Source organism: Sceloporus occidentalis, unplaced genomic scaffold, assembly GCF_023333645.1.
Source record: "Sceloporus occidentalis isolate IW3139 unplaced genomic scaffold, rSceOcc1.0.p SCAF_207, whole genome shotgun sequence".
In the NCBI taxonomy this organism is placed as follows: Eukaryota; Metazoa; Chordata; class Lepidosauria; order Squamata; family Phrynosomatidae; genus Sceloporus; species Sceloporus occidentalis.
The window spans coordinates 14,828-34,094 of NW_028317187.1; the positions used below are offsets into that span (position 1 = coordinate 14,828).

General features: G+C 42.6%; 1 protein-coding gene across 1 annotated transcript in view; it reads right to left on the reverse strand.

Moving 5' to 3' along the window:
- Nucleotides 1-542: 542 nt before the first annotated feature.
- LOC149277642 (elongator complex protein 4-like) overlaps nt 543-19,267 on the reverse strand; it is a gene marked incomplete at its 3' end in the record, with an annotated part of 55,128 nt that continues 36,403 nt past the window's right edge. Inside the window, exons 5-8 of the mRNA XM_089502644.1 lie at nt 16,754-16,890; nt 6,241-6,334; nt 1,225-1,427; nt 543-650 (exon numbers count right to left, since the gene is read on the reverse strand). Of these exons, the coding sequence (XP_089358770.1) occupies nt 543-650; nt 1,225-1,427; nt 6,241-6,334; nt 16,754-16,890 (542 nt within the window). The remainder of the gene's footprint in view (nt 651-1,224; nt 1,428-6,240; nt 6,335-16,753; nt 16,891-19,267) is intronic.

Genomic DNA, 19,267 nt, shown 5'->3' on the forward strand with positions numbered 1-19,267 from the left:
TGTCTAGCGGTAACGGGATTAAACATTTCAAAAGAGCGGACGTTTTAAGGAAACCTACATGTGTCTTTGTGGAATCCGTGAAGATGAATCATAATCAATAAAAGGGACTAGGGGTCACTTAATCAATTCGAAGTAGAATTCGGTGTGCCGGAATGCTGGCCAAATCAGAATCATATGCCTTTTAATTAAATACAAAGCCCATATAACGGCCACACCATCGTCTGTTATTCAGGAAAGGCCAATCGGGACGGGTGTTTATGATATGGATGTGATCTTACTGGAGGCTTTGGGTATGGCGGCAGGTTACTGCGCATACACGGCAGCCTATTTATCTCTGGGTGTTTGGGGTGGGAAGAGTTTTTAGCTCCACCCAGTGTCTCCACAGCCCGCCCACTTTCCAAAATTTCCCCCTTCTGGTTATGGCTAGCCCTGTACCCTTCAGCCTTTCCCCCTCCCGGCTCTCATTTAGAGAGGGAAGATCCAGTCTAGAGCACTGCGCCAATTGATACCCTAAATACCCCGATCATATTTTCCAAAGGTACGCGGTGAAAAAAGTTTTACGACGTGGTGCGTGTACAGGTTTGAACCTAACACCGTATTCAATGAATTGACTTAAAAATGGGCTGAAATCAGAAATATTACGCAGTTTGCTGTGTATTGAGCCACACCACAATATCAGATCTGTTCAGCTCTTTGATGTGAGCAGCATGCAGCCCCCCAATCTGCTGAAAGCAAAAAGGCATCACTTTATTCTAAGTGTTAAGTATATCCAACAACAACTTTGGGGGAAAAACATCAATGCGCTGAATCAGCCTACAGTCAAGAATGAAAGCTGTCTGGAGAAGACAGCGGCTCAAACCGGCTAAACTCAGAAGAGCTGTCAATCAGAGGGTCCTAGATATAATGTAAATAAGTTTGACTTTACTGACACGGTGGTAGATAAGTGGAACAGCCTTCCAGCATAAGCGGAAGAGGTTATAAACATGCACGGGATAGGCATATGGCTATATTGAGACCAGACGACGGACCGAATAAGTGATTTGATCGGCTGTTTCTACGACCAGATTCGCTGCAGTTTAGGAAATTAAACATTTTACTCAGCTAGTTCATCTTAAGAGAAAACCCGAGAGAAGCTACAATAAAAATCTGTAAAAGAAGATATTGTAAGCAGATATCCCCGGTTTTCCCCTGCAATATAGGATAGGTGAGGGGCAGCGGCGGCACGCTGAAGATCTCACCTGGATGAGATGTGTTGGCACCGTGATGACACACGTTGACAGGGATGTCCGGAGAAGGCCTCGCAAGGCGTACAGAAACCGTGTCAGGCTGTGAAGGTTTCGGGGACACTCATTACAGCAAATGTCATCACCCCACAGCACAGAGCCCAGGGACTGGAGGCCGATGCGGAGGATGTTTTTCTGTCGTTTCTGGGGAAAAAAGAAAAAAAAAAAAAGAAAAAGGTGCTTTAAGATCCATCACGGTGATGTAAGAAGAGACATACGGTGCGTTCCATAAAGAAGAATACAATACAATAAATGAATTCTTTTTCCTGTTAAAAAAAAAAAAAGTCTGTACACCTATAGCTGGGGGCTTCAAATACTTAGGAGCCGTTAACGATCCATCACAAAGATTCTATTAGGGTGACAACCGAATGAACCTGATAACAGTTCTCTATGAAAACCAAGAGGTATAAAAATTAAGTCACCTACATTCAAGCAGGGACTTCCGCTGCGAGAAAACAATCAACTGGAATGTACAGATTTTGATAAACCAGAGTAGAACTTGAATTAGTGTGTAAGTATGTGACCTTGAGATTGCAGGGGGGAAAAGAAGCTGTGATCAAAGTCCTGAATTTTCAGGATTTAAGACAAATTTTGGCATGCCCTATTTTCCAAAACTCCCACAATAAATAAAAGAATATCTTAGAGATGCCCATAGACCCATAGATTGATAACTAAGTAGTTCTGTAAAGTGATTTTACCCAAAAAATAAAGCAGGGACTTGGCACAAAGGCAGCAAATACCCCCTGCAAAAGGTATTTAAAACACAAATCTCAGGTATAGAAATCAGGGATCCCGTCAAACTGAAAAGCCACATATTGCTAAGTCCGCCACCGTCAAAGTACCCCAACCCAATCACAATACATCGCTTTCCAACCCACCGAGACTCTCCTACAATGCTTACCCCTCTCTGGACACCATTAATGAGGGTCTCAATGGGTTAAAAGCAATGCCGTCCCATGCAGCCTAACTTACCTACAGACTAGACACTTCATGTCTGCAAGGATCTGCCACAGGGGCAAAAAAAAAAAAGTCCTGAAAGTGTTGACTTTCGCAGTCCTGAGTCACGGTGGGGAAAAGGAATGTAAGATTTCAGAATTCCCCAAAGCTGACTGTTTAATCAAAAAAAAAAAAGGTGAAAAGTTTGTCTTTACAGAACATGAGCCATTAACTGACAGGTGTGGGATTACTCTCGTCTGAGGGATGACGGACAGAAACTGATCGTATCGCACCTTTCACTGGGTGTCCTGGTGTCACATAGCCAAGAGATTGTGCCAAAGGGCCTACAGTGATGAGCGTTAGGATGCAACATCCCATTGACCCAACGGTGACAATGTAAGCTAATCCGTGGCCCTAAGCAAGAGCGCACTCATCTCCATAAACAAGAACGGCATACTTCTCCGGGTCAAAAGGTTGACGAAAATGCAATATTTAATTATGCAGCGTCTCTGCCTTCACTCCACGCCTGCCCTACCTTATTTCACATGCAAGTCAATCTCCTGTGGCTAATGCCGGTCTGTCTGTGTAGTTTTTGTTACGCAGCAAGAAGTTATATATGTCCAGCCATGACAGACGTGCTTTAACTCTCATGATGTGTATAGCATACCATGCTACGCGACGCGAGAGAAGGGTACAGGCGATCTGGATGGGGAAGACCATCGGCTCCGCTGAGTTCCAACCCAGTCAAGTGGATACAGACTAATGTATAGATGTGTGATTTCAGCTCAAAGGGAATAGTGGTTCCTATATGTTTACGTGTAGCAGGCTAATGGCCTTTTGTGATATATTTGATGGATCCTATCTCCCTAGTTTGCCATAGTGCTTTACTAGAGTTTTCCAGTCCTCTAGAACAGACATGGTTACTTCTTGGATTTACGGAGAACTCAGCGATCACAGGCTACGTGTAGATTCTAGATATGATCCATATTCGTCTGCGCCAAAAACGAAAAAAAAAAAAAAGGTTTTAAACCCACTTCTTTGGGACATCACCATCCATGCCCATCGCCTCTGCGTGTGATGCCACCAGTGTATGCCATTCCCTCCCGATACATTTGTTTGCAGTTTTGCTGGTCCAATGTAGAGCTTCAGACATACACAACCATTCATTCATTTTACTTCACTGAGAAGTGGGGTAGATAAGTGGTAGAGGCTAATACAGCGAGGGGATTTAAACATCCATGGGGCAGGCATATGGCTCCTGAATCTAAGACAAGACCAGGACCGATTAGGGTCTCTACATCAGGAAAAACAGGCAGACCCAGATGGGACGTACGTTCGTATAGAGTAAAAACGGAATTTTGTAGCCCACTGTTCTGTTCAAACGGGGGAACAGAGTTTTATGCTCTTTTTTATTAGATTTTTTAGGATTTTTTTTTTGGGGGGGGTTGCTTGCACCTGAGGCTCATTAAGGATCTTTGCAAAAATCAGACAGTTCTGCTGAGCTGTGGGATGAGGAAGCCCCTGCACGGAGGTTGTAAAATAATAAATGGAAAGAAATGGAAAGGGTGCAGATGGAAAGGGAGGTCCTGGGAGACGAAAAGAAGCCAGGAAAAAAGCAAGCAACCTGAGTCGTCAGAGAGAGCTCTGTGTGAGTCTGGCATCGGTCGGAGACAGAGGCAGAGCGGGGAGAGCTGGGTGTCCGCTCTTGAAATCACTGTTTGGAGACTGTGTAGAAACACCAGAATCAGCCAGAAAAAGGGATGGATAGATCCTGTCCCGTCTCCTTTTTTCTCCTGGTCTTCTAACTAATAGAACATTTTCTTTTCTCTACCTCTCTGCTTGACTCCGTATAGTCCCCATACCCTCCAGAATAAAAAATAAGAACTCCTCACCTATAGATCACTTGGGGACATTGTGCCCCGTGCCTTTCCTTCACTCTTCCCACAACTTATGCCTCCATTCAACCGTTATCACCTCTTTTACCCCCCCCCCTTTCACACAGCCATCTCTACATCACCCTTTAATGAAGTGGAGAAGGGCAAATGGTGATCCAATGTCAAGGTGTTCATCTGTATGCCTCCATCAACCAGCCCCAGGCACTGCAAATGTTTTTCTGGGATTGTAAAATCTGGGGTTTCCTACATTATCTGCGAGAGGGGGCATTAATAGCGGAGGTTTTATTCACTAAAATAACATTTCACCTCTAACTAATGCATTACGAAGGGAAGTCGATTGTGTAATATGTAATATTTCTTTAATGTAATCCTCTAGATTTCATTAAGACAGCTTGGCCCTTCCTGCAGAAGAAAGTTACCTAGGGGCTGGTGAGCCACTACTGGCTTAGTAGATAAACCCCAGAGAGCAGAACTTGGTAACCTGTAGTCTTGCAGTTGCTGATGGCTCCCATCATTCTTAGCCAGCAGAAGGCTGGAGGGGCTGTGCACTGCCTAACGGTGTTCTCTTTGGTGTACATAAAAGTCATATTTTTGGTTACACAGCAGCATGCAGATCTACCCGGCAGGAGGACTAATTCAGAACGTTCTCGACTTTTGACTTGTGAGTTTTGTCACATTTGACCCACACATTGGAATTAACAGAAACGCCATGACGCTTCCGCCTTACACTGGCCTCATCTGAAGACCCTCACGAGACCAAAGTCCCCCCTTACTGGATTCGCATTGTCTAGGAAAGGCTGGCTCTATGCTGGCATCATTCGATCCGGTTTATCAGTGAACCTGCCAGCCATCGTGAGGTGCGCACCTTGGAGAAGCCGCACCGGACGATGGGCGCACCCGGCCAGCTGTATTCGCCGGCGCAAGACAAGCTGTCATCACGCTGGAAAGCAGCTATACTGTGGCGAGTGTTATGACATGCCTGTTACTATAGTTACCGCAGCACGCGGGGAGAGCATCCTGTCAGGGACCAATTTACTTCTCCGGAGGGGCACCGCCGCCAAAGGAAAGGCATGATCTGCCTGCGAGTCTCTGCAGACTGAAACCCGATTAGAGAAGTAAATGAGCACACCGACATCCCACAAAGCTCGTGGTACGGGGAAAAACAGGCTTCATTAACTATTAAACTACTGACATGACAAAAAGATCCATGACCCAGATTCCACGCATCCTTTCGGACCATTTAACACTTTCAGCGTCAACGTCACACCAATTTCAGTGCACAGCGACACGTTCCTCTCTGGCACTGATGAGGTTAAAGACCTGCGCGTTCCCTTCCGGGACATCGAGAGCGGGCCACCTACAGCCCACCGCGCGGACTCCCATTCTCAGCGGGGATCTGGGGAGACATGGATGGGAAAGATGGCTGTTTTGAGCCAAGGTTGCTATCTTCTCCAGAGATAGTAAACCGCACGAGGCAAAATGTGTCTTAGTTGCCCATCTTGTCCTGAATGGGTTAAAAAGAGTAGGCAAATCTATCTGCCCTCTGAAGGGCCTGACATTGCTAGCTCGCCCCGCACAGGGACCTGGGAAGTAAGAGGTCCAGCTACCGATCCTTTCATTTATTTATTCATAACATCTAGAGAAGCAAACGGCGAGCTAGACCCATAATTCGGCTCCGTCTCCTAACCGCATTCTCTCTAACCAAACAGTCCGGCAGGTAAAGGGTCGGACGCGGCGCGGGCGAAGCACCCGAAGGTATCGGATTAATGCCAACTGCTACTCGCTGGAAATAAAAAACGCAAATCGTGCAAATCACAGCGGCTACGGAAGATTCGATGTGCGGCCTCTTCCATGTGGCTCTGAAAGCAGCTTTTCTGCTCTCCGCAGACGCCATGTGCAGCTAATCAGCCATTAGCAGAAATATTGAGGATAAGCATATTTACGAGTACGGCTGAGTGCGTTCGCTCGGTCTCGTCGCACCCACCGAGTACGTATTAACATTTGAACTTCCCCCAAATCCCTCCCCGCGTGTTTATTTCGCCGGGGTTACAGAACAGCTTGTTCGCTGCTCGTTTCTGGCTGCACCCCAGACGGAGCTCCCAACAAAACGGGTTCCTTGACTGTACCTGGGGACTGGATCCATCGTAGCCTCCCTCGTGAATCACCTGCTGGATAGACTTGAGAAGCTGGAGGTAGTCACAGGTCATCGCATGATCTGAGCTGGAAGAGAAGGCATTTAGTATCATTACAGTGCTCTAAGATACACGTATGAACATATTCCCGTGCACACGTACATACACACACACTCTCCAGGTTCTGATGGCTGCCACTGCGAGTGAACCCCGATAACACTTATTCAGCCCGTCCAGTCGGCTTCGCCCTGCTTTAGAGACTCAAACCTTAATCAGTCGTTGGTCTCATGTACAAGTCTCCCACACTTCTGCTGGAAGGCTGTTCCCTTTATCTACCACCCTTTCAGTAAAGTAAAACTTCCTTCCATTTCTTCTAAGCCTCTGATGACCTCCTGTTCTAACATTTCTTCTCCTTTGCCATAAACTTCCCTCCTGTACTTTGTGAGACCACTTTAAGTATTTTTTTTTTTTTTTTAATCGCTGAATATTTATTGAGATCAGACATAAAAGAGAACACAGATAGCATCCGCGTAATATGAGGAAAACAGAAAAAAAGAAAAATAACAAATGCGCATTACAGTCGGACATCACAGTAAATATACCCCCGTACAGTGTGTAAAGACAAAAGCCGTAATCAACACATCGGTATAATGTACATACAATATGCCATACAGATCTCAGTATTTTTTTTTATTTTTTTTTTTAAACCAGGAAGGGGGAGGGATGGGGAAAGAGAAGAGGAAAAAAAAGGGGGGGGGACAAGAAATAGAAAGAAGTAGAAAGAAGCAGGAGGGAGAGAAGAAGCCGAAAGTCAATCAGGTTGCTAGAGTCGCCTTCCGATACCAAATGGTCCGCAAATCTTTCAGGATAAAACCGCTAGGCATAGGACAGAATGTAGCAGTATAGTACTCGTCCCAGGCAGCACAGGTATCATGGAAAATATGTGGAGTATTAGAGGCTGAATGCGCCATCTGTTCGTAAGTATGGGTTGTGGTAAGCGCATAAAAGACGTCTTGAATCGTGGGAGGGAGTGGGTCTTTCCACTTGCGCGCAATGCAAACCTTGGCTGCGATCAAGACATGTCCCAGCAGCTTCCTTAGTGGGGAGGCTAGTGATTGAGGAAACATATCTAACAAAGCTATTTCCACTTCAGCTACGATAGGAATATGCAGCAATTCCACTATGAGATGGAAAACTGCTGTCCAATAGGGTTTGAGCTTCGGGCAGCCCCACCATACGTGAAGCATGGTACCCACTTCCCCACACTATCTCCAACACAGGTAGGAGGAGAAGGGGAACATTTTAGCGAATCTGGAGGGAACATAATACCACCGAAAGAGAACCTTCCGGTTGGTTTCGAAGCGAGTAACGTTTTTAGAGACCCCTTGAAACGAGGAGAGGGCATGATACCAAGTTTGAACGTCATATTCCTTACCAAGTTCCCGTTCCCATTGTAACATAAATGGAAGTTTGTCATCAGACCCATGACCCAACAGAGCCGCATAGCAGACCGAGATAGCTCCTGGAACACAAGGAGCAGTCAGGCAGAGCCGGACGATCGGGGTAGTAGGGCAGGAGGAAGGAAGGTCCTTCAGAGGGCGCGAAAGGGCGTGACGAATTTGGAGATATTTAAAGAAATCTTGACTAGGCAGGGAGAAAGTACGCTGCAGTTCTTGAAAAGAACGTAGGGACCACAGGAGAGTAATTGGGAAACAGAGGTAATACCACTATGTATCCAATTATCTAAATGGACATGAGGGATGAGAGGTTTCAGAGAGATAATGGGGCGTGCTCAATGAGATGGGTAGGAAACCGCAACGTGGATTTATGTTTGTCCCACAAAGCCAACGAGAGTGATGTCGTGGGCAGTACGTTTGGTAGGGGAGGTCTACAAGTCTTAGGAAGCCACAGAAGATCTCCTAACGTAAATGGAGAGGTAAACAAGGATTCATGGGTCTGAAAAGAGAAGAAGGGTCTGGGCAAAGTTAGAAGCTAGATAGTAAAGTTTGAGATTTGGAATACCCAAACCTCCAAGTAGTTTAGAGCGTTGCAAAACACGGTATGGAAGGCGGGGCCTTTTGTGGAGCCAAAAAAATGTAAACACTCTGGTTTGCATCTTGCGAAAAAATCCAGAAGGCAAAGCTATGGGCAGAGTCCGATAAAGATATAGCAATTTAGGGAGCGAATTCATTTTGAAGGAAACAATACGGCCAAGCCAAGAAATCTCCATTTTTGACCATCTGTTCAAGTCGTCGCAGATTTTATTCCAGGGTGGTAGGAAGTTGGACTTAAATAAGGAACCAGCCGATTTACTAATGCGGACCCCCAAATACGTAATAAAGTCTGTACGCCAGGAATAGTGAACGTTACCGGACAGGGCATCGATCACGGAGGTCTCGTAGCCCATGTTAAGAGCCTGTGTTTTGTGCCAGTTGACTTTATAATACGAGAGATTGCCAAAGGAAGTCAATAGCGCATGTAAGTTCGGGAGAGAGATTGCCGGGTTAGTGAGTGTCAAGAGGACATCGTCCGCATACAGACAAATCTTAGAGTCAACTGCGCATATAGGAAAGCCCTTAATGTCCGGGTGATCTCTGATGGCGATCGCCAGGTACAGACTCGTGCTTGGGGCTGGTCGTAGAGGACAGCGACTGCGTCAACAAATTTGTCAGGTAAGCCAAAAGCCTTCAACGTAGAGAGTAGGTACCCCCAATGAAGGCGGTCGAATGCTTTCTCCGCATCCAAAGAAAGCATCACACATGGTTTATTATCTGACTTTGCAAGATGGGTTATATAAATGATGCGCTTCGACGGTTGACGACCCAGGATAAAACCCACTTGATCGTTTCGGATCAGAGCAGGAAGCATGGTGTTCAGATGATTAGCAAGTAATTTGGAGTAAAGTTTAATGTCTAAATTCAACAGGGATATAGGTCTATAATTTACACAATCCGAAGGGGATTTTCCAGGCTTAGGAACGGTGACTACCTAGGTCTCTGACATTTCCCCAGGGAGGGGGGTAGAGTCCAAAAAACCGGAAAAAAGATCACTTAAGCGGGGAGCTAAGATAGATTTAAATTTTTGATAATAAAGATTGGAAAAGCCGTCTGGACCCGGGGCTTTGTGAGATTTTAAGCTGGCAATAGTACGCTCTACTTCATCAGGCGATGGTGGTGCCACCAAAGCCTCCCATTGATCTACTGGAAGCCGAGGGATTGAAAAAAATTCAGCAATCTCCGCAGCACTTGGTTGCGGTAAATCCGTCTGTAGTCGGAGGTTATATAAAGAGGCATAATATTTTGCGAACGTGTCAGCGATCTCTTTCGGATTATACACCCTCACACCTTGAGGAGTCTGTAAGTAGTTGGTAGTACAAGAAGACGTCTGGAGTCGGAGCTTACGTGCCAACAAGGAATCAGCTCGATTCCCTTTCGCATAATACTGCAGATGAAGCCGACGCAACGCGAGTTCTGTGTAATGGAGCTGTAATTTGTGTAGTTCGGCTTTAATCTCTCGTATCTGATCCTGAGTATCTTTGGACCAAGAAGCTTTATTGGAAAGCTCCAAGGACACTAGGCGGTCAGTAAGCTCTGAAATCGGCGTAATCTCTGCTTCTTTTGGGCAGACGCAATTTTAATGAGATGACCCCTTATGACTGCTTTATGGGCAAGCCATAGGGTGGAGGGTGAAATCTCTGGAGTGGCATTGGTTTGAAAATACTCGGTGAGGGCGTCTGCAACGTCCACACAGACTTCCGTCTGTTGCAGGAGACTTTCGTTAACCGGGCTGACGGTGACGAGGTGGGACCATTGACCAGGGAAATCCACACAGGAGCGTGGTCCGACCACGATATATGTCCTATCTGTTTAAAGAATTGCAGGACCTCCCCATCTACAAGGAGCATGTCAATTCTAGAGTAGCTCGAATGAACTACTCATTCGAGTAGAAAGAAAAGGCCCTACCCAAAGGGTGTAATACTCGCCATGCATCAAAAAGGGAGCTACTGATGAAGTAAATCTTGGAACCTTTTCCCCTGGTCTGTCACCGTCTTCAAATATTTAGAAGACAATCATGCCGAGGAATCCAAGGAAGGAGTAGAAATAAGATTAAAATCCCCTCCAACAATCACTTTACCTTGTCACAGCCGGTGAAGTTTAGTGAATACATAGTCACAAAAAGCGGTCTGGCCGTTGTTAGGGGCATAAAGATTAAGGATAGTATAAGGCGTACCGTCAATGCAACCACGGACAATAAGGTAGCGGCCCTTCGGGTCACAGGTCTGAGACATCAACTGAAATTGAACTTGTCTACTAATAAATATAGCCACTCCCATAGTCTTGTTGGCGGCCCGTGCATGATATTCAAGGGGATAGTACTTGGACGCCAATAAACGTGCATGGGATTTAGCTAGGTGGGTTTCCTGAATCATCACTACCGTAGCCTTACGCGTTTTAAGCTCCTGAAATAGCATCCTACGTTTGTGTGGGGTATTTAATCCCCGAGCATTAACAGAGAGGAAGGTAATTTGCATCTTGGTAGAATAGCAGTAGCAACTGGACAGTGACCGTCTGACCGAATCGACCCAAGAGAGAGAGAGAATTAGAAAAAAGAAAAGAAGAAAGAAGAAGAGAAAAGAAGAGAAGAGAAGAGGAAAAAAAAAAAGGGGGGGGGCAAGAAGGGGGGAATAACAAGGGAATTAATGAGAGTTGCAAAAGCACTTCAAGAAACACACAATCTGTGCATAACACCAATGGTTATACAGAACGACGTGTTCAAGAAATAGATTGAACCGTATGGGGGGACAAAGAAACCATCAGTTGCTAGGACTTGCTGGGACACAGGCGAGACAAATATGGTGAAACTGAAAAATCCCCGGACACAGGGAAGATAGTGCAGTGAAATCAGTTAGAAACCCCGAGTAACAATAGCCACAAAAGCAAAAACAATGTAAACGCATTTATGAATCTCATATGAAGATGAGTAGGCACAAAACATAGCACTGAGGAAGAGCTTGCATATTAACAACACATAATCATGTAATGCAATCCCATAACATCAGAGTAGTTAGTTGCGTTTGACATGCACTTCCAATAAAAAGAAAAGTGAACGTGTGTATACAGTACACAATCGTCGCAGATATATACCTATCGTAGGACAAATAGTAAAGCCCACACGGTGCAGGCAGGGCAATATGTATGAGGGGGGGGTGGGGAATGTAAATAAAATATTGTGATAGCTGGGAATAGAACAGACAGTAGAATCAAATGCGTACATAGCGATATCCCAGTGCCCCACACAGAGTATATTAGATATAGGAAACCATCTGTAAATGTGAACGTGTGTATGCAGTGCATAATCGTCGCAGAGGTGAACCTTTTGTGGGACAAACACTAAGTATTTTAATGTCCCATTACTTCTCCCATGTCTCTTTTGCCTCCAAACCGTATATATAGAATTCCTAATCAGATTCCTGACACTTGGCAGCTCACAATGAACTCAGCCCTAGGCCTAGCAGGGCGTAAGCTCCCACCCGTCATAATTACACGGAAATCATAGAACCCGACGGCAAATAAGGACAAGTTCGGCCCACCAAGTCTGCTGCAAAAACCTTACTTGGTCCTTAGTCTCGCCTTAGATACAGGACGTCCTTCTGCCTAACCCATGCATGCTTTAATTCCCTCATTGTATTAACCTCTATCACTTCTGCTGGGAGGCCGTTCCACTTATCTACCACTTACATCTAAGGCTCTGACTCTCCCTTACATACATAAACGGCCACACATACACAATCACATTACAAATTAAGTAGTTAAAAAGCGTATACATATAGTTTGTGTATATTTTATACATCATTTATTGATTTATATAGCGCCATCATGGATAAATGGTTAAAATTTGTATATCTCTGACACGGAAATCTTTTTTTAAGGCCGTTTTTGGAATTTTGCAGAACAGGAGGTTGTAGGTTAAGGCATCAGCAACCAGGTAACGCTTAATTACAACGGGCCTGACGATGGAGTACGCTGCGAATCCGCCGTTTGCATTTAAATAGTAATCACAGATAATTAACACATCGTTAATGAGCTGCTACACCAAGTACACCTGATCATTATACCTCTGAGCCCACCGTGGGCCACCGCGGAGAGCTCAATCCAAATACACTGTGGAACACGGGGCTGCGTGTTTACCGGCCCGCTGACATATTCAAACGTGTATTTTGGGGCAATCGTTACACTAAAACACGGCGCAAGCAAACGCGAAGATATAAAAAACATTATACGGTAACATTCTATTTATTTATGGTTTTATATGGCGCCATCATACTCTGCAGTGCTGTATTAGCATAATAATAATAGAATATATCCTCGGATACATTGTATTTCTATTTATTATCGGAGGTGCGTGTATCTAGGTGGCTGCGGTAGTGGCGTGGTTGGTATATTTTTAGTTTCTTATAGAGAAAAGCCAATAGACAATTTTTTGGTTGAGTTAAAGGGCCAAAGAGAAATTTTTGGGAGCCTGGAATGAATAAGGATGAGTATAAGAGAGTTGGGTGCCTGGGGTATGATAAAGGGTTAACGACTAGCTGGCTCCTTGGATTTCAGCCCTGACTTTAACTCCTTTGCATCCCAACAGACACAGAACTTAATGTCATTGAGCGAGCGCCGCGTCTGCGCAGGCACCGCTATCGGCTGATTTCCGGGGCCGGGGGCCAGTGCAGACCCTGGGCACCGACTCAGATCAACTCTTCCTTAACCCTGCCATGAGCCACCCCATACATTAAATTTTATCCCGGGGAATAATTACCTGATCACATTATATTATTGCAATCAGTGCACTTTTTTTTGTCTATTTTGTGCTTTATTTATTTATTTTTAAATCTTCATTTTTTTAACAATGGGTCGAATATCTAAATATGGATCTGGGGGGAAAAATGGGTGCTTTAAATAATGAACAGGGCGCTTAATTGTTAAACATTAAGGATATGTTCTGTGGGGTTGTAAAAAAATAAATAAACTACTTTCAAAGAAAAATAATAGGAAAAAAAATAACATATAGCAACAATATTGGTTTCAATTAAAATCCTCCAAATCTATATATTTATATATATATATATATATATATATATATATATATATATATATATATATACACACACTATCTTTAATGATTTAAGTGACTTATAGAAAATATTGTGTTACATTAACATGATCTTAATGTGTTTAATGTTTACTTAAAAGTAAGTCCTAAACGCAACAGGACTTAAATAAACCGGAAACAAGCTAAGCGAGTGTGCCGGGATCGTTACTGTTTTGGGGCATAAAATGAAAATAAATAATACAATTTTTTAAAAAAAAAATAAGATAAAATATACGAGCCGTGCAGCGCTAACATAAACCGTGATCTATTTCGGAGAGATCCAGACCGCGTCTCGACCAACCTCTGCCCACTCTTTGGAGGCGTAGAAAAGCAAATAAAGGGCTTTGTGTGTTTTTCCCCCATTTGCAGTGGCTTGTTAAGGCCACTTTGTTACCAAACATCACCTTATTTTAACAATGGCTTTAAGCTAATTAACTTTTATCCTTTAAGGCCAGCATTCTAGTAACTGATAAAACAGGAGTTGGTAAGGGGGGTATCCCGGCTACAGGCGAGTCCCCGACTTCCTTATTGATACAGTTTCTAAGCATTCGCTAACGGCTAGTTTATCAAAGATACGGCAAACAGGCTTATTATCTGAAAGTAGACTCCATTAGGAAATATTGCTTAAGCCGCTTTCGACAAATGTATCAGGAAACCCGAGCACTAAAGAAATTATTAAGTACATATAGTGTGTTTATGACCTTTTTTTATTTTTTTTTTGGAGGAAGGGGGTTGGTTAAGAGTATTTACTCTTCGCAAAGAGGAGAGTACAGTCTGGATTAATTACTTCTCTAAAAACAGATGCAGCTTGATGGATTGTTGGCGTTTATCGTCAAGCCCTATGATGAGAGCTTATTATGACCTGCTTCCACCTTAACCCCTTGTGCACCACACGCATGGTGGGATGGGGTAAAAGGTGATTAAGTTGAGGTTGGCCATGGCCTGTCCATAGTAAGTATCAGAGATCCATGTAAACTGACTGCAGGTAAACACAAGAGAAGAAGCCCTCGCTTGATCATCTCTCTGGACTGGTGGAATCTTGATCCATCTCAGGCTGTGATATAATCTAGAGCTCTTCGAGACACAATACGGTTCTTAAAATACACTAATGTAAAGGTCACCTTGAGAAGCAATGTTCAGACTAACTAGGAGAAGCATAAAGTTGCTTAAAGATCTTCTGGCTTGCAACCACTTGTATTGTCTCCGGTGGCCTTCTGGAGGAGAAGGGACAGAGCAGTGTCTTCATTACCTCTTTTATTGCTGTTGGGTTTCTCAATGAGCTCATGATTAAGAGGAGCTTGTCATTATGTCACTATATGGTGGCGTGTCATAAGATCAGTTGTGCTAATTTTCGTAGGCACTTTTCAGATACCATCGCTTAAAAAATAAAATAAAAAGCAACGTGAATAAATGCTCGCCTTGGGGGCAAACAAATGCCACTATGAAAATCAGTTGGTCGGAAGAATTTTCCTCTTGTTAATTCCTCGGTTGAAGTTTACCTTGTCTTACCTGAAGCTTCTTTTGTGTTCAAAGTTCATAGGTCAAAAAGCAGCACCTATGCTATTAAACCCGTCACTTAAACATACTTGTTCCCTTACCTATGCACTGGGTTTAAATATCTGGGGCAAAGTGGGCAATCACTGGTGCAATCACCATAGCAACTAATCTTCCTGCCCTTGATTTGTGGAAAAGTAAAACAATAATAATAAAAATAATAATAATAAATAGAAAAAATTCAAAACAAGGACATTTGTTGCGGTTGTTTTTGCCCAGGTTATTTTCGTTACACGCGTGTCCTGTGTGTGACACATACATGATACATGCGAGGTTAGTTGTAGGCTTTTGCCAAAGGTAAAACAAACAACTTTCGAGCTAAGTGTGTGTCTTTTCCTTCTGTAAACGCAAACAGTGAGGGACGTCGTGTTTGGTGACACTAGAATCAGCAGAACACGGACAAAGGTCACAGCAATTTGGTTCAGACAGTCTGTTAGATCTATTCTAGTTGGCAAATAAAGCAATCTGCGCTCCGCTGGGAGAGGGAGAAGGTTTTAAAGGGTTTTATTTTAATAGTAAATAACATTAAGCCTGTTAACCGCACTCACGGCTAAACTTACTGTTCCTATCCCGGCGGGACCGCCACTTTATTTACATAAATCATAAACTGACATCCCCTCTATAAGCGCTAAGCAAGCACATGAGCTATTATCCCTCGGAACCGTAGGCTGATAGCCTAGCGTGATGGGTTCTAGCTCGCGTGTGTACAACTCTTCCCATCCGGAATAATTATTTTATTTATTTTTTACTACTACATTTTTTTATTTTATTTGCTTAAAACTAAAATGTATTTAGAAGAAAACATCAACATAACATTTATATGAAACTGAAAAATGTATATAACTGGTGTAAGACAGGAGAACATATCTTTTTAAAGTGGAGATGGGAAAGCCACATGATTGATAAGCGGCATTTGGCAAACACGTGTCTGGCATACACAGTACACAATCGCACACGCTATAACACGTGGACAACGTTCTGAGCTTGCAGAATGACTACGTGACCCAGCAGTTTGGGGCAATTAAGATTTATGGACAGTAGAAATGAGAAAGAGGGGTAAAACGAGGAGAAAAGGTAAACTGATCTTCCATGTGTAAAAAAAGCGGTCATTTTACACCGAAATTGGCTGGATGTTTATTGAGTGCAATGCGGTATTATATATGCTTTTATAAGCTCAGAGGTTTACATCTATTGAAGGGACCTCCGAGTTCCTCAAAGCATACCTGTGTCTCAATCTTCATTTATCAACGCTTCTAAAAGAGGTCCCAAAGGTCTTTATCTTAGATTATCTGTGATTAACGTGTTAATATCCATATTTTACAACTTGTAATTGCTCTGTCGGGTTTATATGCATAGATTTGTATCATTGGCTGTGAATTCAGTTACTTTTATAATTCCTTCTTTGTTCCGATGGATGGAAGATTTGATGCCCCTGAACGGTCATCTGTAAACTCGGTTCCATGATGTCCAACAACCATACATAAGAGAGTTTTAGTCCCCCCACCTGTACGACCCTACTTATGATAGAGCACATAATATGAAAAATGGATGTATAGAAGAAGATGTAAAGCTACAGCGCTATAGAATATGATGCCGCTACATAAAAACAATAAATAATAACAACATTGGTTTTTTGGACCGAATTTGTCTCTTCTTGGGATGACAGCGAAGAGACCTCTCCTACCTAATCCGAGCTGCCATAAATTCTGGAACACCTTTTATTTTTAAACATGTTCTGAGGCTCGGGATCATTCCCTGTATCAAAATAACACACATTTAACTATAAATATTTATTTTCATGGACACTTACCACATGCTCTCGTCCCCGTCCAAAGACGTTACATTTGGAAGGTAGAACGTGTGGGTTCTCACTGCTTTAAGCAATTCAGGAGGCATTGTATCTGAGACATCGTAATAGTGGCCAAATCTCGATGAGGATATGGGTAATGACTGAAAAAAGGACAAAAAAAAAAAGGGATCAATCCATGAAGAAAAAGAAAAGTGCAGTTATAATTCTATGAAGCTTGGGAATTTCATGCTAATTGGCCAAGAACATTCACCATGTCGGTACGGAATATTCTCTCTCGCCTTTATTAACGGGTTGCCATTTGATGTTTTGTTTACTGATAACGTACACAGCTTTAACATTGTTTCTTTCTTTGTTAACGGGACTTTGGGAACATGTAATTAAAACAAGCCTCTTGCCACAAAGCATCTCTTCTCCTTTCTAATCATCTCCGGAAATTGGGCTTACAGGTAAATCGAGGCCTTGCCTAAAACCCATGAACAGCTTTAGGCAAAACAAAGAGGTAGAAATATCAAAAACCTCATTGCAACACCAGAAGAAATACTTTGAGGTAGGATTAATAGTCTTTTGGAGACTTTTAAGGAGGTCAGGATTAGGACCTTTTAAATTCCCTGTATTTTCTCTGGTTACCACCAAATCTACTTCACACCCTGGACGTAGCCTTCAGGCACGCTACACATACGAGTATGGAGGTTCGTTTTCTTAAGAACATAGAACGGCAACAACGCTTAATTTCACACTTTCCTACTAACATATGAAACTGTTCAAAAGTTTGGGGTCACTTAGAAATGTCCTTGTTTTTGTAAGAAAAGCAAACTTTGTCCGTTAAAATGACATGAAATGGATCAGAAATACAGCGCAGACGGGGTTAATGTTGTAAATGGCTATTGTAGCTGGAAACTGATTTTTAATGGAATATCTTCATAGGCGTACAGAGGACCTTTATCACTCCCATCACTCCTGTGTCCCAACGGCCCGTTGTGTCCAAGTTTAGGTTTAGAAGGCTGACTGATCATTAGGAAACCCCTTTGCAGCTAAGTGACCCCAAAAGTTTGAACAGCAGTGTATATACTGAGTCTTTTATTCCATGCATACTAAGGCTTGGGTGTCATAGCAAAACTTTCAAGTGAGCACTTATTTGTTAATTCACACATTGTGTAACCCATATATTTGTTTAGACTATAATAAACTCTAGAATAAGTACTGCTTCTTTGAGCTATTTTGGTTAACTAAGATGAACGATAAATCAACCGGAAGTACTAGAAGAACTATTGTATTTTTCAAAAATATATCCACCAAAAAGACCAACTAATACCTAATTCATTAACTCAACCAAATAGAAAAGCTTCAACACCTTTATTGATTAAACACAATTTGATGGAAACCTCAGATGAAAATTCTTGAGTCCCAGATATTCGTACAGACCTAACATACTATATTTAAATATATTTAAATCAATTGTGGAACACAGTTTTAATGTCACATTTGAATTTCCGTATATTTAAGATACATCTATGTAAATTTTGAAATCAATATTAGGAAGTAAATAAATAACACCCTCTTCTATTTGCTGATTTCTACCAAAGATGTTACCAAGATGTAAAAGTAAGCGTCCAAAAGGGTTTTTAGGTAGTTGAGCGCATGATGGGAATAGAGAGAAAATGTAGTCAATATTGGTAATTTAATATTTTTATTTTTTTTTTTTAATTTTACATTTTTCCAATTTTTCTTTTTTTTCTTCTACAAAAAAAATGTTCAAAATGTTCTTGCCAGTAAAAAAAAATAAAAAAAAATTTAAAACCAATTTAAAAAGTGTCTGTTTTTGGTCTCTAATCTATCTTTTATCCGGATTACCGATCACAATGTTTTTATTGCAATCATTGGAAGAGATCATCTTTTTATTGTGTCAGTTCAAACCCCCCTTTATGTTTCATAAGAGCCTTGACAAACTGAACTTTGATCTGATGTCTTCATTGAGGAAAACTCCAGGGCTGCTTATTTCAGATGCTAATCCACAGCAAAGTCCAAGAGAAGTTAGTGAAGATACTAAAAAAAAGAAGAAAACAAGTATTTTTTTTCTTTCCTGGATCTTCTTTTTGGAATCCTGAGGCACATTGCAGGGTTTAATCCATGCTGCCCTATGGATTAAGGTAGGTGATAACTTCTTTTGATTAAAGAGAAAGACCAGGGTGCTTACAAACTGGGTGGAGACAAGGATTTAACCGGAATGAAAACCACCATGCAATAAAAGCATGGTCTATGTTAGATGTGTCTGAATAGACCCTCAATGTAGTCAATTCCCAGGCCTGGCAGGGAAGCCTGCTAAGACCTACCTGAATCAAATAAGCATTCATAATCTGTCTTAACAAGACCATCATGGAGAGAGAAAGACGCGACGATGGAGACTTAACTCTGGTCGGCCCTGGTCGTCTTCGAATTCCTACGAGCCAATGTGCAGAAATGCATCGAATTGGCAGCGCTTGTTGGATACCTTTCAATGCAAAGCCGCTGGTCTCAATG